Source organism: Rhyacophila brunnea, unplaced genomic scaffold, assembly GCF_057557595.1.
Source record: "Rhyacophila brunnea isolate RB1 unplaced genomic scaffold, BYU_Rbru_1.0 scaffold_17, whole genome shotgun sequence".
NCBI classification, from domain to species: Eukaryota; Metazoa; Arthropoda; class Insecta; order Trichoptera; family Rhyacophilidae; genus Rhyacophila; species Rhyacophila brunnea.
Window position 1 is genome coordinate 6,496,739 of NW_028232827.1, and position 24,432 is coordinate 6,521,170.

General features: G+C 34.4%; 1 protein-coding gene across 5 annotated transcripts; it reads left to right on the forward strand.

Moving 5' to 3' along the window:
• The first annotated feature begins 1,437 nt into the window (after positions 1–1,437).
• Positions 1,438–24,432, forward strand: LOC147073616 (uncharacterized). 5 transcript variants are annotated; one of them, XM_085944618.1, is made up of 10 exons: positions 1,438–1,818; positions 3,227–3,404; positions 4,463–4,638; positions 6,108–6,226; positions 9,081–9,321; positions 15,131–15,261; positions 15,928–16,083; positions 18,669–18,811; positions 19,732–19,863; positions 22,270–24,432. In XM_085944618.1, exons 1-10 carry the CDS (start codon positions 1,786–1,788, stop codon positions 22,425–22,427), a joined length of 1,467 nt encoding a protein of 488 aa, XP_085800744.1. In that variant the 5' UTR covers positions 1,438–1,785; the 3' UTR covers positions 22,428–24,432. The 5 variants fall into 5 exon arrangements, with proteins under 5 accessions (XP_085800744.1, XP_085800746.1, XP_085800745.1 ...); XM_085944620.1 differs by having other exon boundaries at positions 9,081–9,222; XM_085944619.1 differs by having other exon boundaries at positions 9,102–9,321.

Below are 24,432 nucleotides of genomic sequence, written 5' to 3' on the forward strand. Positions count from 1 at the left end.
ACGGTGAAGTGTGATACGGCGAGCTGCATACGTACAAGAATACGAGCTAATAAAAACGTGCTAAAATATGCTATCATACCCTTCTGATTAAACTGTTTTAATTTTTTTAATAAAAATGTACCCATAATAATAATTAAAGGTAAATAAAGTACTGTAGGTCAATAAAGAATTTTTTTTTGCGAGGGGAGTCTTGGATTTTTTTTCTGGTTTCGGGGGTCGTGGTATGCAAAAATGTTTGAGAAGCACTGCTATAATAATAGTGACAGGACGGTAAAAAAGGCGCCGAAAGTCGGACGTCGGCGTTGTGCGATTCACGGTGACTCAGCCGGCTTCTTGTGGAGTAAACACAGCAGCGGTCAACGGTCGACACTGAGTCTCCTCTGCGGGTTTATAATGGTCTTATTAATACTTCATATTATTGCGAACACGATTTAGCGGTGGCGAATCTGTGACACGGGCAACCGTAAAATTGGATCGCGTTATGCACGTGTAGACAAATAAAAAAACATTCAACTCTGTGTATCAAAAGCGAATATTTTTGTTTTATACACCATTTACAAGTGCGTGGATTTACTGTTGACAGTAAGAAAATGTATAGGTAAACATATCGTATTATCCTGTAGTTGGCAAGATTGCATGCACAAATCAAACAAGTTTGGAAGCTTTTGAATATTCATGTGACAGTGGGATTTTTTCGATCTGCGCCTGCGCAGTAGAACGATAGTGACGAACCTGCCGACACTAAAACGAATTTTCAGGTTGACCGATTTTCACTAGCTGTCAAACAGTACGAAATAGTACCATAAAATGGACAACATCGCGTCTCGCTCACTCTTAAAGAATGAATTGGAGAGACAGTCAGCACTTTTATGTGTACACAGTTATTACCATGATAAGCACTATTGCCGCCATTAAATCCATGCACGTGTGCAAGCACTATTACTCTCAATTTTTATAATCTTCGATAAATCATGAATGACAACTGCTCCATGAAAAGGTAATAGATTTATGGGTTTCCGCCGTGCGTACTTCTTCCTTCATTCCTCGAGGTTTCGGGCTCGTTACAAAGGCCATATCAAGAGATGATATGTTTTATGATGAAGTGTAGTGTAGATATGTGAATCTAAACGTTGCTCTAAGAATGTCCAAAAGGAATCCGATTAGCTAATTTGACTTTATACTGCCGCGCACTTTCGTAACGGTGTGCGCGCGCAGCTCTCAATTTCACTCTCTACCGTTTGGTAGTTATTGCCTCAAGAAACAAACATAACTTCAAAAACTATTGGTGGTTTTATTGAGGCGTGCTGTTGAACGTTGGCTGGTAAATTTGTAATAAATACTAAATCGATAAAGTCTAAGGTTTGCGACGACTGTCGTACTTGTGGGTGACTCGTCACTACCGTTTCGTATGTGTATTCTGTTCTGATTTTGCAGAGTCATAATAACATCGCGTATATTTTCTTTCAGTGCAGCGATTTCAGAGCTGTCTCTTGTTTAGTCCAAAGCAGCGAACTGTTTGGTGACGGTGTTTTTTGTTATATTTCATTCCGCAGGTGTGAATTTCGATAATCGTAGGAAAATGTTTTTCAATGTCCCGGGAAATCCGTGAGACTAATAAGGTTGTTTAAAAGACCACTGTGATACGAGGAATACTACACTAGAGTGATGTGCTTTTGTGATGAATACTTTGTTATTAAAAATAATAATAAAACCGATTCTATAGGAAATAATTAGAGACATTATAATATTAATTATTGTTATAAAGTTATTAGAAAATCGTTGAAAATGCCTGGGGTAGCAGTAGCACAGTTAAACATTGTAAGTATTAAAAAATATGATAATATTATTTTCTTTGTTTTATAATGTTTGTGATTTTCATGGTTCTTTGTTCTTTGTTTGTTAACCCTCAGTTGCATAGTGTTGCCTTTCAGCAACAGACTGTATTTTTCTTTATATATTTTTTTGAATTTGGAATGAAATTTTATTTAAAAACTTGCAGTTCTCTGCAGTTGACAAAATATGTTGACAAAATAGTTATGGATTTTATTCACAGCTGCCACTGTTAATAGTTTATAATATTATTAATGTATGAATTATAAAAGTAATAATAATATGTAAAGCGATAATGCATTTAGGGGTTTATAATAATATTGGGTACATACCTACCAAGTATTTTTTCTTTGTTAGGTCAGGCACGTACACAGAAAAATTGTGTAGGGGGTACCTACTACATTTAAAAAAAATATCCTGAATAATATATATTATTGATTTTTTAATGCGGTGGGAGGGGGCGGGGTTAAAGAATCTAGCAGTAGCCACTGATTTCCGCATTTACTCCGCGGGTGCATACCCCATACCCAGACACTCCGCACTTCGAGTCTAGTGATTGACACCTAGCCTGCAGCAATAACTATGAGTGCTCATGCACGAGTTATTGCGACCTGTCACATCCACAAGTGGTTATCGATTTCGGGTTATAATTCGTTCTGTCTTGTTTGTTAGACACGTCGCGTTAAAATATTAAAGTATATAAATAGGATGCCCCTGACGATTGCACAAAGCCATGGGACTTCTACTGACACGGGCCTTGCGTGTTGTGAAATGATAAAAGGAGTGTGGTCAACCTTTTGAGAATTCGACAGCCAAATCATTCGGGTCACTATTCTCAATCATAAGACCTGACGAAGGTGAAGAAGATTTATTATTCCATTCACATATATTTATTTTTATTATTAGGGGAGGGTTCGTACTACAAACGTGGGTACTACAACAGACATAATAATTATAATATAATCACAGATTAAGTTAAATAAACAGATGGAGTCTTTTCATACAGAAATACTACGATATAGTTTGCCATGAAATTAAAGTTGATAAAGATTCCGAGAAGTATTATTGTAAATGCTGACCATGTCAGAACACGTCATGGTGGTATTTTTTCATAATGGACAATTCATCAAACGACTCTGCCAGTCAGTGCAAATGGTATACTAAAAGTTACCTCGTGTTCAATCGATATGCGCTTGACTTGAATATAATTATATTTTATTGTCGGTGACGTCACAGTATAGGTATTTTATGATTTTCTGAAAGTTTGGGTGTTTTTCTTCTATTAGTACTAAATACACTACTGTTTCACTACACTACTGTCATTAGGTCTCATGGCCTGTTGTAGTATTAAAAAGAATATATCAGTTGTGTCATTGGACTGTTTGCGTGGTTTCAGGTGAAAGAATTCTCGGGGAGCGGCGCCGGCAGCAGTCTGGGTCCGGTGGGTAGCACAGGGGAGCCGCCCCTGAGGGTGACGCAGTTGGAGCATAACATCCGCTTCCTGCAAGACCAGCACCATCTTATGCTCACCGGCCTGCACAAGGAGATCGAGTCATTGCGCCAGAAAAATAGAGGTCGGTATCGTATTCTTTATTCTATAAGAGTTACCTACCAATGACATACGAGTTAGAAAAAATAGCAAAGTTCAATTCTGATGTCATTAAAAATGTTAAAACATAGAGGTGTCATTACGTCATGATAAGTCAGATCTCACATACAAAATCATCTCGTCTTCACGCATCCATATTGTATCTCTCGCCCTCGTACATAGCTGCCTAGCGACAGTGAAATGCACAACCTCTTGAAACGTCAACGTCGTCAACAAAAATTAAACGTCATTGCACAAAAATGCCGTCAGACGCCGATACAGCGATTAATATGTATTGGTACCGCAGAAATCGAAGAAGGAAAAAATATTAGGTTAATCCGTCAATTAGGTACATATTCCTTGTTTGTGAACTAAGTCTCAAGACACAATATGTTAACCAAACGGCACGTAGTGCCTATTTTAAAAATAATTATGCTGGCTCTTACACCCAATGCCATCTTTGCATATCCATAGAAGCTTTAATATATTTTTTTGGCAGTTAGGATATTGGCGATGGCACGTAGAAAATTTCTGCATACTCACTTTTTTTCTCGATTTTCAGGCACTCAGTGCCTATTTTACAACGTTTTTCTTAGCTCGTATTCTTATTTGTCCGGTACAAATCTTGCAATCGATTTTTAACTAACTTCCCGACCAGCTAGACATTTGAAACTTTTAGAATATACCAAAACACGATGCCAATGCATTTTTTAAATACTTTTAGCCATCTTTAAGTTCTAAATTCATTTTCAGTTAATTCTGTTTTGTATGAAAAGTTATTTTGTGTTTGTGTTTCTAGCAACTAAATTATTAATATATACGTGCGTTACTATGGAAATCAAAATGTCATTTCAGTATTATTTTTATCAATTACATTTTTTTTTGATCGTTTAAGCTAGTCAAGTCAAGTTTATATGATTCAACAGAAAATTTAAAAACATTGCATATAAAAAGTTCTTTTTATCTTGTAATAATTATTATTTTGTGTATTCAATTGTCTTAAATAATACAATAAGTATATAATTTTTTTAATTTTATTTACAGATTTACAATTTCAATTAGTATTTTCTAAAGGGAAAACAGAAAGCAATCACAGTACAGCAAAAACCCTAGTCAAAGAAGAATCAACAAATAATAGTGTCAAATCGTCACCACGGAGTTCACGAGATTTATCAGTAGAACAAATATTACCACCTCCAAAAGAAAATGATAGTTCTGATGTAAGTATAATCTTATAAAGTACATATTTAAACCCCTCATCCGCTTCTTTGGTTTCTTTCTACTAGGCAAAGAGCCACCAAACGACATTTCAATTAGAAGTTGCCTGCATTTAACAACAATAAAATTTACCAAGTGGTTAGATGATTCAACATAACTTATTAATTTGCACAGTTATTTGACAATTAAAAAAAGCACACTTAAACAATTTGAATGTTAAATTATTTCAAAATACGGAGAACGCAATAAAAGCTGTCGTTCGAGCTAACAAATTCATGTCCTAAGGAAGAGCTAAAGTAAAAAAAACACCATTAATTTTGAACATACATAATTTTGAAAACACTTCTGAGAAAATATATTATAACTTTACTTATGACCAACAGAAAAAATCTTTTTGAAAAAAGAAAGGTAGATTCCTGCATCTCTCGGGTATCACGCCTATGCACATAGACCACTATGCTAAAGGCATCATACTTAATTGTGACAAATTTTAACTACCTAATGGCTTTTAATACGCTTTGAAGCGTTTTCTAAATTGAGCTACTATTGGCGATCGGCTTTTGTATTTTAAATCATAGTAGGTACTACCTACTTTAATTATTACTAACCGACGTCACGGATCACTCCAAGATTTTTTGTTGTAACTTACTTGAACTTGCTAATAATTTTTAATTAACTATTTTTTTTTAAGAATTTAAATCTTGTGAATTATTTGTTTAATAAAAAAAATAGTTTATTAACCATTAATTTTGTTTATTGACTATTTTCTAACTACAGATGTAGGTGGCGGAGAGGCTGTGGAAATACGACATAAATAATATAGTGCACACTAAACTTTGTCAGACATATTTATTTGTTTTCATAGAACTAAGAATACAAATTGCATGGTTTTCTAAATTTGATTAAACAATTTTACATATTTTATATTATGATTTAATGGATATTTTAGATATTTTTTGTCTATTATGACTGAGGAAGTTGAGTCGAATCACTATTCATGTCGGTTCTCAACAGCGTACCACAATCCTTTACCACTAATAGATGTCAGAAATAACAGTGACCTACGGAAGAACATAACGTCACTGTTCTGGCAGAAGACACTAATTTGAAAAAATGACATATTGAGTTAGTTATACCAAAATGTTCCTTATTTCAAACTTTACCGTCTGGAAACCTTCTTAATAAATAAACAGTCTTTATTTTAAAGTCATCCTTTTTACGATTATTTAATAAACTCACATGATAGACCATTTCAAACATTTTAACAACTTTAAAGTCAAATTACTCAAAACTAGTATTCTCCAGTTAGTGTGTTCTGCCAGAACAGAGACGATAATAAATATTACATACATCTTGTAGTTGTCATGTATCAGACTTGTAAAAATAATTAGTGTTACTATTATTACATTGTTCGAAATTGCACATTATTTTTTTGTTATATTTTGATTATGTTATACGTTTTGTTTTGCAGAACGAAACGGACGCAGAACGATGCGAAAGGTTAGAAAGAGAATTGTCGACGACCAACACAGCCTTGCAGACCAGCTTATCTCGAACTATTGCCCTTCAATCACTTCTTCACCAACATAAGTATTTAATATTGTCAAATTTATTATTCATCCTTAAATTCATTTCATCAAAATATCATCGCAATAAAATACGTTGTACAGTGATGGAGCCTAAAAATAATATTAAGAAAGTGATGCCGAAAAAAGGCAATTCAATTCAATTCATTTATTTTACATATTGTGGACATTACAAATTATAAGTTCAAGACGTTCACAACATGACATTTAGAAACAACGAAATATTATTAAAACAATATTAGGTACATAACAAAAGAGATTGATCAGTATTAAGTTATTCTACAGTATAAATGTGTAAATACAAAAAATTATATAGGTACAAGGAAGTACACCGGATGAGTTAAGCAGACCCTATTTTAAGAATTTGTAAAATAACGTCCACCTATACTCATCCTCACGTAGATGGAATATATCAATATCCGAAACGATTTGGTTAAACAGAGTTATTGCCCTCCCAATTGGCTTCACCAATGGCAGGTTAGTTCTGCTCCTCGGGAGAACAAACAACTTATACTCCCTATTTCTAGCAATCAACGCTAATGATTAAATAAGCTCTGAGTCATTATTGTTCATTCATTAATTGTAGCAAACTTTATATTTTTATCGCTAACATGTGTCAAAAATTGCAAGCATTTCAAGACAAATCATTAAATAGTTAATTCCATTAATTATTCAAAATAAAGATATTGCCAAGATAAACGTTGAGATTTGAATTTGTCATGATTCATGAATGTGAACAATCATGTAAAAATGTAAACACTACAAACGCCAACACTAGATTTACTTTGACAGGCCTGCATTGAAGTTAAGATACCACTCATGAGTGTTGAAACGTATGAGGTTTTTATACAATGCACTATCATAATAATTTGATAAATAATGTCACAAACAACAGTATGTCGTGCGTGCATTGTAATAAAATGTCAAAACATGCCGCCAATGATGGCTGCCATGTTTCAATATCCAATGTACAAATAGGTACTAATAATTTTTCTATGGCTACCAGAAGTGGTACCATACTAAAATTGTCAAGTCTTAGTATTGTAACACAACCTCTCTTTAATGATTCAAGTTATTTGCATCATACGCAAGTAAGTACTGTTATCTGTATAAGTTATAGTTTATTATGTTAGGGGCCTATGCATAGTCCTACATACTCATTGTGAATAAGTAAACTTATGCATTACTTAGAAAAGGAACCCGTCTATGTAGCATTTCATAATAATTCCCATTCCATGCAACGCATAAGGCCTTATAATATTTACTTGTGTATGACTATGCATATGGCCCTTAGTCATTCGTCAGCTGAATGCAGAACTATTTAAACTCACATTTGAAATATTTTAGAACGGAATTATTTGAAACAACCTGTGTACTTAAATTATTTATTATTTATATAGATAAATAAATGTATACATATTTATATATATATAATATTTTAGTAGAAATATTGACGAAAGTAATGATGCATACATCGCACCCTCGCAACTAAGCCGCTACAAGTCCAAATTACGTGTTTTGAGTTAATTACTACGTTTCATTGTCTATCGTTCATAGTATATGTACCGAAAATTTCATATCTCTAAGTCATCAAATTCAAGTCAAAACTTCATTCAATATCTAAACATATTTCAAAAACACAGTACAAAAATGCGAAAGGTAAAAACTTCAAAGCTGATTTTCTCTGTTTGACATTTTTTGGATTGTGGCAGTTTAGTTGCGAGGGTGCGACATGTGTCTATATTGTCTCTATATAAATAATAATTAACTTAAATAGGATGTTTCAAAGAACACTTCTGTAAAATATTTCAAATGTGAGCTAGAATAGTTTTGCATTCAGCTGACTAATAATACTCAAGCCCGTCCATGAATGAGTTTATTCTGTTACAGTTTCAACTGTTTATTTAAAAAATGAAATCATGTAATTAAATTTACATGATTTTTCTAATTAAAGAAACGTGAAAGCTTTGACCGTGCGCATTGGCGTAGTAGGGTAGAGTGCGTGGGCCCGGTGCTCTGCAACTTTTTCAAATATTCTAAATACAATATAAATTGTATAAAATTATGAATCTCATGGACTACTGACTTCTTCGGTCCACTGCTACTTAGGTCTTGCGATGCGATGGGTGATGGTTGTGAGTTTCTCACTGTTGATTTGTGTACTGGGCCAGCTTTTGGAGTCCATGTCTCCAATCTGTATGTCATCATGGGAACATAAGTTGATCGAAGAAGAGAGTATTGATGCAGATTGGATTACATTACATATTATTTTAATATCCTGAAAGCAGTCCAACATAACATTATATGGCTAATGCTTGATACCCCAATTTAAACGCAAACTTATTTGAAAATCAGATTTATATTCTTTTAAAGAGGTATAATTTTATTTATACAAGACAATAAAAGAATATACAAGTATACAATATATTAAATTGCATAAACTTAATTTACAACAGCGTCAAAAACATATTACCTATTAAAATAATCTTTTATGGTGTTTTTCTAAGGTACTATGTTTCTGAGGTTTGTTAAAATATATTTATGTGCAAATTCAATGAGAAATTTAATGCATTCATTATTCAGAAACTAAATTTTGACGCCATCTATGAATAGAAATTAGTAGGTACCTATTATAGTACCTTGATTTAAAATTACAAAAGGTAGTTATCATTATTGACAGAATTTAAAAAATACTTCAGAAGTATTTTAGTAATAATTTTGCTGATATTTCACAGAGCACATTGACTGGAATGCGATAGATGTGCATTTGAATCCCATTCAGTCCAACATTTTTTAAGGATTTTTCTAATATGCTGTTCCCAATTTATGTACTTATAGAATAATTTTATTGGTTGTAGTGAGGATGGTATGATTTTCAGAATCGAGGAGTCGGAGGCATGCGAGCTAGAGCGGGAGAGCGGCGGAGAGTCTGCGCGGCTGGCGGAGGCGGAACGGCTGGTGCGGCGTCTGCGCCAGGAGACGGCAGACCAGCGGCGCGAGGTACTCCCCCTCCCCACCTCCGGGTCGCCCTCCGCCTGCAGCGGTGGTGGCGTCACCAACCTTTTGTTTGACACGGCCGCGCCCATCGCCCGCAACTATGTACGTGCGCGTGCGCATCCGACTCAGCTCACCCACACGTATACGCCTCTCTGTTCATGTACTAATGTGGCATCGCTGCGAGGACCCCGCCGCTCTGCTAACCTAACCCGACCTGACTCTAACTCCACGCTCATTTTACCCTTGACATGTTTTTTACAGCGCCATCTTGATTGAGTGGAATTTTTAGTATTGGCAATATGTATGAATACTGGCGAATTGTATGAATATTGGCAAAATATATGAATATTGGCAATATGTATGAATATTGGCAATATGTGTGAATATTGGCAAAATATATGAATATTGACAATATGGTTGAATATTGGCAATGTCTATAAATATTGACAATATAATATATGAGTATTGGCAATATGCATAAGTGGAATCCGCTGAGCTCGACTTCTAGAAGGAATAATTCAACAATGAATGATCCCAAAATTGGTTGTAAATATCGCAATATTGATCCATGAACACATACAAGGACTCAAGCACAGACAACAATAATTTGTTGTATCGTGTACCCATGTCATCCAGTTATTGTAGTTTTGAATAGATAATTGTACTTTCTGTGGTATAATAATTTATTGTCAAAGGTCTCATTAAAAAAATATAATATACTAAAGCGATATAACGAAATGGGGTCGAGTTCATTAGTGGAATCCTCACCAGTGCCAATTTTACAATTAAATTAATGCAATGCTTATGGGCAGTATCTATGCTTTTTAATATATTTAATAAATGGCCAGATAACTTAATTGATATGTTTTTGCAGTGTCTCCATTTTGAGAGTAGACTATTTTATTATTAGTATTCTAAATTGACAGAACTCTCACTATTGTCAATTTCGCTTTATAGAGTATGCTTTGAATTCATAGACAGTATTTAACATTTTTTACAGTGTCGAGTGTGGAATGTAATAATAATTATTATACTTATTCTAAATAGGCATTGATGGTAGGAATTTAACTTTTTTTTTCTACTGTCAATGTATTTTGAATTCTCAGTGCAGAAGTTAAATTTAACATAAACTGACAGTGACATCTATGAATAAAAACTATTTTATAAGCACACTTTCTGGATTGCAGAGAACTGCAAGTTTTTTTAATAAAAAATTATACAAATAAAATACACTAGGGATTTAAAGGTATATTTTGTGATATGGAATGGAATGTGGAAAAGTTTTAAAAAAGAACTAACACACACAATAAGTACAGTAAAAACAGAACAATGATTCGGTTCGTGGATTGTATGCATACAAACACGTATACCGTCGTCTGTGCTACTAGTACATCGGCTGCCAGATAATTGGTAGCAGTGGCGATGCGCCTTTGAGAGCGCTGGAGCGGTGAACACCTACCCACTCAATTTATGCGAAAAGATTTTTTTTTTAAAATAAGTATTTCATTTATTAAAAGTGTTCTGATCTATTACCGTAGTCATTAATTAATATACAAAAACAAATTGTAATAAGTATGTGTTTTTAACCGGCTATTTTAAATATAATATACAATAATTCACGCGTCGCGCTGGCATCGTCCGTGTATTCCGTGTGTCCGGTGTGTCCGGGGCATCCCAATGCTATTCGGGAGCGAGTTCCTCGATCGCACAAGCAATCATGCCTTGTAATGAGAATGAGTGCGACAGCAATAATATTTGTCTGTAGGTGATAGCGTGAGATAGCAATACTTCTTCGAGCGCCACTCAATGTCGCCAAGGCGCGTTCCATACTCGAACCGTATAAACGTATAACCAAAAAAAGACTTTGTCTACGAACATTTTCACACACGGTTTATACGTCTGAGTTGCGCGAGCCGCTCAGGCCTCGTTAGACGCCCAGTAAAACCTCCCGAAAGCGGATTCATATTATTAATAATTATTGTTAATTAATAATTACATATTACAGCTTGGATATTTTTTATAATGCTGGTATTGCCTCAGCATTATTTAACATTATAATAGAAAAAAATCTTATTGAGACATTTACGAAATCGGTTTTACTATTAAACTTAATTATTTGCACTATTCCGATGACATCAGTGGAAAGTGAAAGATGTTTTTCCACACGATCAAGTATTTTAGCAGAAACACCATCACGCAACCAAGATTGAAGGCATTATATATGCTCAGTATCCAAAAAAGAATGAATTTGTGTCGATGAAAAACAGAATGGATTTCTCATACAAATGAACGATAACATAGGTACTTTAAAAAAAAGTGAACTCCCAGTAAAATAACTCACCGATCGCCACTGATTGGTAGCACTAGTAGGGGTAAACATAGACCAACCGTATCATTGTTTTGTTTTTACTGTACCTATTGATTATTTCTTCCAAATATTATTGACTTACATTTAGGTAAATTGATAAAATATTTCTTATATTTAATGAATAAGACACAATATTTGAGAATGTAACATTCTATATGATATTGAATAATATACATAATTTGAAAACATCTCATGCGTATTATACACACTTGTAAAAATCATTTTGTAGAAAAAATACGACACCCGACGGTGATTTTACCCGATTATAACGCAATTCATGAAACAACTACTAGTTTAAATCGTCTTAATTTAATAAGATGCCCGTAGCTTAACTGGAAAGGCATACTGGAGTGAATCCAGCAGATACAGGTTCAAAACATGTCGGGTGTCGTATTTTTTTTTCTACAAAATGATATTTTATAGTGTGTATGTGCATGAGATGTTTTCAAATTATGTACATGTATTAGGTAAATTGATCAGTGAAAAAATCAATCATATAATATTATTAATGTTTTATTAATTTGATATAGACATCTAACAGCTTGCAATTTGTAAATTATTGCTAGAATAAAATATAATCAATGATTATATTATGTAGATCTAACTTTCTTCCTTGAGAGTCAGAAAACTCTCATAAAATAATGTTTTGTAAAATAATCCACTAATGTTCTGCAACATTCATTAAATATTATGTATTTTTTTCATATTTAGTTACTAGTTACCTATAACGTTAATTAATGTAGATTAAGCTAATTAGTAGTTATATAGGTATTTAATATTAAAATGGTGATATTTTTGTACTGTGCCTAAACTGTGAGTCACGGATTCAAATCCCGTGTGATTGGATCCAAATAAGTGGGATTGTTCCACTTGGGATCAAAAGATACAGATACGATACATTAAATTGTACAATGGGATATCGTGGGTACACAATGATAACAAGAAAACTGTTTGGTACTTTCGTATACTTCTATATGTTTTTAGTTAACCGATAATAGTGTAGATGAGGAATATTCTTCTATATCTGAGTTTCTTAGCGTTTTTCAGCCGCGACCCAGATTGTAGTGACAGTTTTGGTTTCGCGACTGAAGAAAAAAATTAATAATTATTAGGGATGAATACTTTCTTCCTTCCTTCTCTCTTATTACCACGTTTTTCTTAGCTCGTATTCTTGTTTGTCCTTTGATTGTTTATCCAGTACAAACCTTGCAATCGATTTTTAACTAACCTCCCGACTAGCTAGACATTTGAAACTTTTAGAATATATCAGAACACGATGCCGATGCATTCTTTTAATACTTTTAGCCATCTTTAAGTAGAATTGAATTCATTTTCAGTTAATTCTGTTTTATATGAAAAGTTATTTTGGAAGAAATCTGTAATCCAATCCACTATTATTGGTTGCTAAGTGGGTGGTCCTAGCACCTAAATTATTAATATATACGTGCAGTACTATGGAAATCAAAATGACATTTCAGTATTCTATATTTGTTTGTTTGTTGCAAAATAGCAAAAAAATGATTTGTTGACATTTGCCTTATTTGTCCTAAATTATTAATACATAGAATTGTCAAGTTAATATGATTTAACAGAAAATTTAAAAACATGGCATACAAAAAGCTCTTTTTATCTTGTAATTATTTATAAATTATCATCGTGGGTGTGACGAAGTGTGTATGGTATAATTACATAACACTACAATAATTTGATAGAATGCGATTATAATAGGTTTGCGGGGTAATTTTATACTAGAACTACAGCGTAGTTCCTAGTACCCTGTTCAATCGAATAGCTCACTTGACTCTGATAGGGCTTACGGCTAACCAAATTTATCCGTTTTCAGAGTGCAAGCAAGACTACTGTGGTTAATTAGGGGATTTAGATCTCTTGACGAAGCCACACTTGACTCAAATCTAATTGATAACTGAAGGCAAAGCATCACCTTATATAGTCAAATAGACGACCCCATCTCTTCCGTCTATGTGATAACGTCTGTGGTGGAAGCGCCTGATAGTGGGAAGCGCGCGATGGGTGAAAGAGAACGTATTCGAAAGCACCCACGCTATATGATCATCATCATCAGCCGGGGTCAATCCACTGCTGGATGAAGGCCTCCCCAAGCTTCTTCCAACTCTCTCGGTCCTGTGTCGTTCGCTGCCACGTATTTCCGCCGAACTTTACCAGTTCGTCAATCCAGCGGCTTTTAGGGTCGACCCTGTGACCGTTTCGTGCCTCTTGGGTACCACTGGATGACGGCATTTGTCTAGCGGCCGTCTTTTCTGCGAGCAATGTGCCCCGCCCATCTCCATTTTAGCTGTTTGGCAACGTCTGTTACATCGCGTACTGCTGTCTGCTTCCTAACCCAATCGTTTCTCTTACGGTTCTTTCGCGTGATGCCCAATATATACCTCTCCATGCCTCGCTGTGCGACTCTTAGCCTTTGGACATCTCTCGTGTTGAGGGTCCACGTCTCGCAGCCATACGTGAGCACGGGTAGCACACATTGGTCGAACACTCTACGCTTAAGACACAATGGTAGGTCACTCTTGAAGATACTATTCAGACGTCCAAAAGCACTCCATCCCAGCTTTGTTCTTCGAGCAATTTCATCGTGCATGCTTCCGTCTATATATAATATAATATACGTCACAAAAAGTACTTAAATATATTGATAGTAACATTAAATTAAATCTTGGGGTCGAAAAAGTTTTGAAAGCTTTTCAAATACTGGTGTTGTATTCTATTGGCTGTAACTTAGTTGTTTATCTATTGGTTGCAATCTACTTCACAAAATGTTTTATGTTATAGTTTGCGTATGAAGTCACAATGGGTATAAACATAATAGCGCCTGTACACGTGCATGGACGCACTGGCAGCAATAGTGCGAATTTTAAACAATCGTGACAACTGTTTACACGTAAAAGTGCTGACTGTCTCTCCAATCTCATTCTTCAAGAGTAAGCGAGACGCAAAGTTGTCATTTTACCGTACTATTTGAAAGGTAGTAAAAATCGGTTAACCCCAAAATGAGTCCGATGTGTAGTTCATTTTTTTACAGGCAGGTTCGCCAATTTAAAGATTAAGTTGTTCCACTATAAATAGTGATATGCTCAGTGTTTTGTTTATAAATGTTCACTGCGTATATTTTATAATAACTTCAGAATCTAATGAATCCCTTCTCTTTTTTTTTATTATCCGGTTTTTGTTGTTTGCCCACGATATATCATTATCATAATGGTATACATCTGGTCTGTGTTTAATTTCTGATGGAAGTACGTATTGTCACTTATATGGCAGCGTGTTTTGAAAATTTGATAACTGCTACCAATTAATTCATCATTCGAACAAATAAATGTCATGACACAATATTAATTCTCGTGATTTAGGCACGGTTACTAGAATAAGTATACAAGTTGTCACAGTATTGCCATGGTATAATTTTGCTTCTTCTGTGATTGAATAAACAGTCATATGAAATGATAGTTTTTATTTTACTTCCAATTTGACTAGCTTAATAATTGAATAATGTGTGTGACCTTCCAGTTGCAGTCGATAAAAGCGTCGCTAAGCGCGGGGGGACGAGGCCGAGGGGGCGGGCACCGTGGGGCCCCTGCACCCCCTCCTGGACTATCGCAGGCCGCCTTCCCTCCTCTGTGGCATCAGTCAAACAGAGAGTAAGTCATGCAATTTTTTTTTCCATTATGGAGACATAAACTATACGGACACTGAAATGAACAATTATGAACTATTTTCAAAAACATAATAAAAGATCAATTATAGTTAAAATCTGAGAACATAATATACAGTCGAACTTTGGTTATTACGATCACGGAAATAGCGAGATCTCGGATGTAACGAGCTACTTCTCGGGTATATTGAGCAAAACTGTTAATGTGTCGATCGTTTAAAAACAACATTTTCGATTTGAAGCAATAAAATCTGTCCCTACGATGGTTTTCAGATTTTTTATGTTCTATGCTTAAATAGAAAACTAACAGAAAGAACTGATTATTTCATTTTATAGATCAATAGCAGGAAGACTTTATACGTACATCGTGATGGAACTATATGAATTCTGTGTGTTCATATTGTTTGAATTATTAAGACCAAATTCAAGCAGAAATTGAGGAAATCATCTAACCTAACCTTACAAATTACATGTCAAAACAAATTACATTCACCAATCCCTCTGCTACCTGAATCTTCACAATATTTTGATTGCCATTGGTAAATATGCAAATACTTTGCCTGTGAAAGAATGTAGAGTGTGTAAAAAAATTATATCTGACATGGAGTAGGATTATTGAGGTTATGTTAATATGCCTGTCTAAATTTTGCAGACCAAAGCCAGCAACTAAAGCAAAGACTACGAGCACAATTGGCCAAATTTCTAAACCAAAAACTGTAATTGCGTTTGGACGAGCGCAAACGATAAGTCGAGACAAAGTGGCGCCGCGTGTTAAACCGCCAACCGTGAAAACCACTTCAACTATACCGTAAGAGAAATTCGGTTGAAGCACTATTAACCAAACAACTAACAGAGGGATATATTTTGGTATTTTACTAACTCATCAAATTCTATAATAATAATGATTTACTTGAAGACGTTGAAGAGAACCTTTATTTATCTACTATTCTATAGGAATTGATTTTTGCGATCTTAGTTCAAAGCGGGCTTGAGAGTGGGTCTATTGTTTGCGTCCCACATCAGTTGAAGTTTGACTTTTTTACTTGTTGTATGGATACTATCCGTGGCTTTATCCGATTGACTTTCTCTTATGTATGCTTCAGTGGCGAAGGGTGGAGGTAGGCTGTTAAGAACCGTCATAAATAGTGTACACTAAACTTTGTCAGTCATACGTATTTGTTTTCATTGAAATAAGACTACAATTTACAGATAGATGGTGATGGTTAGTTTTTGAAATTCAATTAAACCCTGCGAAACCAAGCCATAATAGATAATAGTCAAAAAATACTCGCCTATCCATAAAATATCTAAAATAATGCAATTAAATCATACATAACTTTGGATATTTTATAAATAGAATTATATTTTTTATCTATTATAGTTTTGTTTGGGCAGGGCTTAATGAATTTAAAAAAAATAACCAACAATATGTGTAATTTGTATTCTTAATCGAACGAAAACAAATAAGTATGAATGAAAAAGTGTGCACAATTTTGTCATATCGCCCAAAGTATACCAAAATTATCATGGGTTGGTTTAGGCAGGGTATAATTCATTTTTAAAACTAACCAAAACCATCTGTAAATTATTGCACTTTTAATTCAATAAAAACAAATATGTATGACTAACAAAGTATGCATTATTGCACTATTAATGGCGGATCTTAACAGCCTACCTCCATCCTTCGCCACTGGTATGCTTATATACTGTAGTCTAAAAGTCAGATCTATCTTTGGTTCCATATTTTTTCCGACTTATACGCGCGGTGTAAATGAGAACCGTGTAGATTTTGAACATTTTTTATAGCTATAATATCAATTAAATAAACCCATACACATGCATTCCTTAAAACAAATGTGAAAAATAATTTATTCAGTGGTGTAGATGAGCCGGAGCGCTTGAAAAGTTTTCATCAATACTATGTTACAATAGTTTTGATACACGTGAATAAAGAAAATTATGTCGCTGTTATTTGGAACCAGTAAACTGCGCGTGAAAATGTGAGGTAGGCGATTGGTCAGTTCAGTTCGTGATTATGGGAAAATCTATTGAACTTTAGCATCCCGTCGCTAAGATTTTTTTGTCTATCAATAATCGTTGTTATTGCTGTTACGAAATTTTCGGTATATATCCGTCAAAATAATATATTAAAACATATTGTGCTTTAGAAGATAGTGGTGGTTGGGAGGGGGGAATCGGAATGCTTGAAAACTGCAATTTGGCACTATTTTATTTAGCGCAACACTCCTGATAATATTGCACTAAGCTCCTCAGATTTGTGTATCAATCAGTAACCTTTTCCTCTCTTAATGATTTCCTGACGTTAAAGCTTGTATTGATTTAACGTTATTAGTCCAATGGAATTGCTCGGAATTGTGTACTTTTGAATAAAAGAATGAATCTTGACAATATGAATATGTGTAAGGCGCTAAGTACCAAATAAATAAAAACTGATATTTTTATAGAAAAATGTTGTACATACCAACGCCAATAACGTCAACTATGATCTAAGTGCCTCAAGCAAGTCAAAAAAATACAGCAAAATATTTAAATCTGGCGACGTTGTAAGTCCGTTGGCGTGTTTTATTTATAATGGTATAAGTACCACTGTATTGGTCAACGGCATTCAATATAAAATGGCTGACGACGGTGTGTTGACACTCGCGAGTTCTTAATTCCTAAAATTATGGAAACTGCCGAGCTTGCTTCACACTGTGAAAACTTATTTTTCAAAAGGTCTGCTTCATGCAATTTTACTGCAATGACTCAGTATTTTGTAACCACAGGCAATACTACTCTTTGGTACTTAGAGCCTTAATTAATACACGTATTCATATGATGAATAGGCATTATATAAGGGTCATTTTTAAGATATAAAAAACCCCTAAACTCAAAATTGGTGAAGAAAAACTGAATTTTCTTTAATAATTGGTATTTTATGGCGCTGATTATATTTTATTTAAGCAGCTTAACATGTTGCAATTGGAAGCCTTTAAAATACTAAGATGGTGGCAAAACTTTTTTAGAATAATTACCGTCTGATTTAATTGATTTTCAGTTGTATTTTATGGTGCCAAATACTAATTTATTGTAGTTTATACAAATGTGTACAGTTTTTTAGCTATATTACTGGACTATGTTTAAAGATTGTATCCTGATGATAAAACTTGTTGTGCATATTTTTCTGAAGTTTACAATTATTAATCGTACAAAATTTTTCATTATCAAGAAAATGAGGAAAAATAGAATAATATGATATCTTACATTATTTACAAATCCTTAACTCCCTGTTTTTTTCTATTCCCTATTTTACGTTCTAATTGATTATTCCTTTTCTTTCATTTAAATTGTGAGAGAACGTTGTACTGACGGTGTCGTTTTGTCTGTATCAAGAAATGAATACCACGGCTGGAGCAGAGGCAATCGCAGGTCATCGGAGAAGAATGACGCAGCGAGTTCGAGCGGGACGACTGCAGCTCCTGCCATACCTCCGACCACCCTTCCAGACCTGAGGACTTCTAATAACTATAACAATGGCAAGTTATTTTACTTCTTTTCTCAACGGTGCCACATCTCAGGGTGACGTATAGTCTCTTCACATAAATATTCATCTTTAACAGAAATAATTATGAAGGGCACACGGCAAAAACAGGGTTATGGAAAAAATGATAATCTTGCAGGAGAGAAAAAGAAGAATGAAATCGTTGTTGGTTGGAATATGGGTTTTATACCCTGTTTACATATGCATGGATTTACTGCTGACAGTAAGTATTATCGCGGCCATAACGAGAAATGTACGTGCAAATATGTATTATCCTGTAGTTGCAAGATTCCATGCATGAATCAAAAAAGTTTGGAAGCTTCTGAATTTTCATGCGGCAGTTGAGAATTTTTCGATCTGCACTTGCGCAGTAGAACGATAGTTAGTGGCAAACCTGCCGGCAAAAAAACGAACTACGAACGAATTTTGAGGTTAACCGATTTTCACTACCTGTCAAATAGTACAATAAAATGACAACATCACGACTCGCTCACTCTTGAAGAATGAGATTGGAGAGACAGTCAGCACTTTTACGCGTAAACAGTTATTGTCACGATAGTTTAAAATACGCACAATTGCTGCCAGTAAATCAATGCACGTGTACAGGTGCTATAATATTAGGTAATAGAATTTATATATTGATTTCTTATTTATTTTTAAAGCTTATTTTTGTTTTGCCTACATTTTCTTCGATTTTACTAATTTTAATGGATACCATTCTTGTGCACTTTATCGAGCATTTAAATCTCAAAAATGAAAAAATTACAATGATCCTAGTTTTGCCGTGTACCATTCATATTTTAATGATTTACTGGTGATGGCTGTTGTTGTTGTTTGATTAAAAAGGTCACCACACAAAAGAGAAAAGATTTTATTCGAGAAAAACTGGAGTTCAACATTTATTTTTGTTCTCAGGAAACTCAAATAATAGTCAAAATCAAAACCAGTCAAGAAGAGGCAACGGTGGGAACCATGGATATGGTAACAGTCACTACTACAGAAATAGTGACCGCGGCTACCGTGGAGGTGACAGAAATAATAGAGAAGGTAATCTACTATAATTAAAAATAATATTAGTTATAAGTAGGCTTAGGATTTTTAAGTGCTAAAAAATGAATAATAGGTACCTAAAATATGTGGTTATAATTGGAAAATATGTTATTAAAATTTCATAATTAGCTGCTAAAAATTTAAGTAAGTATTATAATAAATCATATATATTTCAACAGTTTAATTTATTATTTATTCACAAACAGAAAACGCTTTATTACAATAAATAATAAAATAATGCTTCCAATTTTCGAACGTGAATCTTTGACGATTTTACCTTAGCAAATTTTTATACATGGAAAAACTTCTTTCCACTTCTACAGATGTTATTATTGCGTATGTAAATGAAACTATTTCTGAAGTAGAAATAATTGAAACATCTGAGCCACCTGATGGATTTTCCAAATCAGCTTTAATATTCTGCAGTGTTTGAAGTCCAGTATTTTTATTTAAAACACTATTTAATTTTGAACTTATTTTTATTTCAATTGGTCCAGGAACATTAAAATTTTGTGTTTATGTAAAAATATGTGATTTAACTTGAAATATGTAAAAATATGTAATTATCCAAAAATATTTAAAAACAGGTGCTAACAAATAGGGCTTAAACGTTTCAAAATCGTCTGAAACAGATAGATATTTTTGATATTTTGTTGTGGGGCCGGGCTCAAAAAAAATAATTTAAATACCTAAGAATCCTAAACCTAGTAATAGTAATACCATACTTTCATATCCACTTCACGACTGACAACCTCTACAAAATGGAGGGTATCTAAATGAGTAAAACTAGAGTTAACCTCATAGATAAGGTCACTTATCTACCCAGGCATTTCTTCACCACGCTAAGAGCCAAAGCAGCTTACCGTTGGATCTCTTGGCTCGCTGGCAGTAACTGGTGCCTTAACCGGTTTTATGCCATCAGCAAATTCTTTCGCTCTATAAAGACGTCGTGATCGACAAGCCACACATATAAATTTCGCGAGTAAACTCAAATAACTAGCCACTGTCGATTGATTTGCATAATCTGACATCTGGAATAATTATGAAATACTAAGCCATAAATTATCGGTATTACAGCGATTTTTCGCTTTCGTTTTACGTTTCTTAAGTTTCGCTTTACATTCAACGTGTATCGTTAAAAATCTGCGGCCTGTCAGATACTGCCATAGAAAAGGTTAAGTTCACAGCTCTTAAGGCTATACCTCAGTTCGTAAAAAGATCGTGGCTAGGCAATGCGCAGATTGCGGGTCGCGGGTGCAAATGACGCATGCCAAACGAAATATAATTTGTCATATAAATCCAACATGTGTCCATTTAATGTTCTGTTTATTGTTCTATCAGTAACAATAATAATATATTCATTGACATGTTTTCTTTTTAAAGTAAATGGGTAACGTTTTTAGTCATCTTCACACGATTTAAGAATTAATACCCCCGTCGCCATCACGAAACAAATTGACGTGTTCCCAGTTCGACGTTCTCTCTCTGAATGGTATCGAGTCCAAAATTTCGTCGCGCCTGTAGTTTAAAATTATTTGCCGTTTCACTGATGTATCACCTTAAGGCAAAATCATATTGTTATCACCTCATATGAGCATACGCGATACGCTTCAATAAGCTTCCACCACGGGCAAAAAGTGCATACGTGTATCAAAACCACACTGCAGTCACCTCACTCGTCGCACCACCAAGTTCACGCGTGATAGATTTTTTTTTGTTTTCTGCAAATTTACACATTTTTGAGTCACGTGATCTCACGTATGTTTGTTTTTAGTGATTCGAAAGGAAGCTGCAAATGGCAGGTACAATGTTTTTGTAGGTTGTTAGTTTTTATTATTGAATGTTATATTCTATACACAAGACTGCTATCTGCAGCTATCGAGGGTAGTTTTTCGTGTTTGTATTAAAGTATTATAATTGTTACAATAAGTTAGCCGTCTAAACAGTCAACACTGTCATCCCGCTCTAAAATTTAGCACAGCCAAGAGAGGTGCTGTTAAAACAGAGCACTTATTGTAATTATTACAATAAGTGCTGATACTTTGATACAAAAATATGAAAAACTACCCTCGACAGCTGCCGATAGCTGCCTATAGCAGTCTTGTGTATAGAATTGATGCGCAGATGTTCGTAGCATATGAGTTTACGTGACGTGTCTGTGGCAACGCTCAGCATTATTGGCACTCACTAAGGCTTGTAAGAATACTTCTAATGACAGATTGCTCCCACTAGAATTGCACATGTCCATGGTGTCAAGACCACAGGATCTCAGACCCATAAGCCGGTGCTCATAGCGGAATGGTGCGGTGAAAAAATCTTTACACACTAAGGGCACCGTGATATGAAATGGTTGAACTGATATAACACAATATGGCAATAATGTTGCTTGTTTTTATTTTCCAGATGACCCGCCACAACGCCGCACCTACAACACCCCCACCGAGTTGTCAGAAGGTGAGGTGGAGCCGACGAACGAAAATCACCCGACCCACGGTCACTCGCATAGGAATAACACGTACAGAAATAAACGGGGGCAAAACAAATACCAAGACAAATCCTAGTAATCGTAACGTGTAGTCTCCTAGATCGAGCGGCCCGCCGATTGGTCAAATATTATACATGGGATAATAAAAGATGCCTTACATACATCTTTTACGCTTGCGCCAATATTATTATTATTAAATATATATATATTATATTTATTAATTATTTATCTAATGTTTATTGGTATATTACACTGTAATAAGGAAATGCTACTTGGAGACCTGTAATGAAATAGGGCCCTTACAAAATATATATTATTTCATCGTTCTCGCACGGTATCTGGAGTGGTCTGATTGTCAATACACTTTCATGAAGAGCTTAATATCTTTCTGGTTAACTGTAGATCATTTATCCACCCTTCCAACTGAGTCGCGTGATGTACAACTGATGTGCTATATTGATAGGTCTACCAGCCTATCGAGGTGCAAGTTTAAAATTCCGCCCTGTTTTGCCAAAAAGGCAAAATGAATAGTGGCTTGAGTGGCTGAATCCGCTCTAGGATAAATAACAGGTTACTAAATCTGCTCTACATATCCGACCAATCAGACGTCACAATTTAAACCATGATTTTTAGGATACGTTTAAATCAGCATCAACATCATCGTAAATCCACAAAACTCATGATTTACTCGAAACCAAAAAAAACTTCCAGAGCAGGCTTAGCGACTAAGCGACTCAACTCTTTGTTTTCCCCATTCATATGGAAGCACTGTGTTGAAAACTATTCTCAATTATTTGTTTATTATTAACACTGTCTGCAATGGTGAAACTTTATAATTCTCTTGAATGATGAAATTGGTAGCCTCAATCGAATCTGAAAATACGCTGCCATATTTGGAATAATTTTGCAAAAGCTATGTGACAAAAAAACCAAACAAGTGTACTATAGTTAAAATTGCCTGCTCTGTTTGGGTCTGTTGAAGAATTGAAATGTGAATGAATTCTATTGTTCTCATCACCAACGATCCACTGCAACTTGAAGAACTCCATCCACTTCCACTCTACCTGATTCGGTCAAATCATTGATCCTGTGGATTTTAGTGTCTCTTCGGTTGTTTCACATTTGTTATGACTGCATTTGTTCACTTATATCTACATAATACATTACCATTCCTGTAGTTTGGTGCGGCAAATTTGCTTATAATTATACTCATTCATATATTATATTATAATATATATATGATTTTGGATATGTTGAATTTCACCTAAAAATTGACTGATTTGGTTCCACTATTTAGAGTGAATTTGGATTTGGTAATCTCATGAGTGACTTATTTTAAATGATAAATCAGAAAATGATACTGGAAAGCCCAAGAGGACAAAAATTATGACATAGATAATGAATTTAGGCAGAAAATAAAAAGATGTATTTGGGGTTACTGCCAAAAGTTGATAAGTCACAAAATCATGTTGTGTAGTAATTACAATTTGAAAGCTTGACATGCCCCCTAAAAAGACGTATAATACTAATTTCTTTGTCCTTTATGACCATATTTATATAATAGACACATAATCCATTGTTAACTCTAAATACTTAAATTATTGACTTACCAACTTTTGGCAGCAACCCTAACTAGTTAACAGTAGGTATTTTAAGATATTGTTTTGCCGATTTGCCCTATTTTTTTACAGTACGGTCTTCATTTAGTAGTAATCTGCATTTTAGCAATAACTTCTTTTAGTCGAAAAGATAAATTTTAATGTTTCAAAGGTTTTAATAGTGATGTAATTTTGTCAGATTTCCTTATTCCTCGGTACTGTATCGCCACCTAAAGAAGTTTTCTAATTCATATAAAAATTATGACTGATAATAATATATTATTGTATGTGTAAAGATGATTATAAAACTAGCAGTGAGCATCTAATGTTTAGCCTTCAAATGGAATATTGTGATGTAAACGGTTTCCACCATTTTGTTAGATGGTAGATGCCATTTTGTTGAAATAGAATTTCAGCGTTACACCTAAATTAACCTCTTTGGAATGGACGTAGAAATAAAGAAGTAAATACATATTTGTAAAA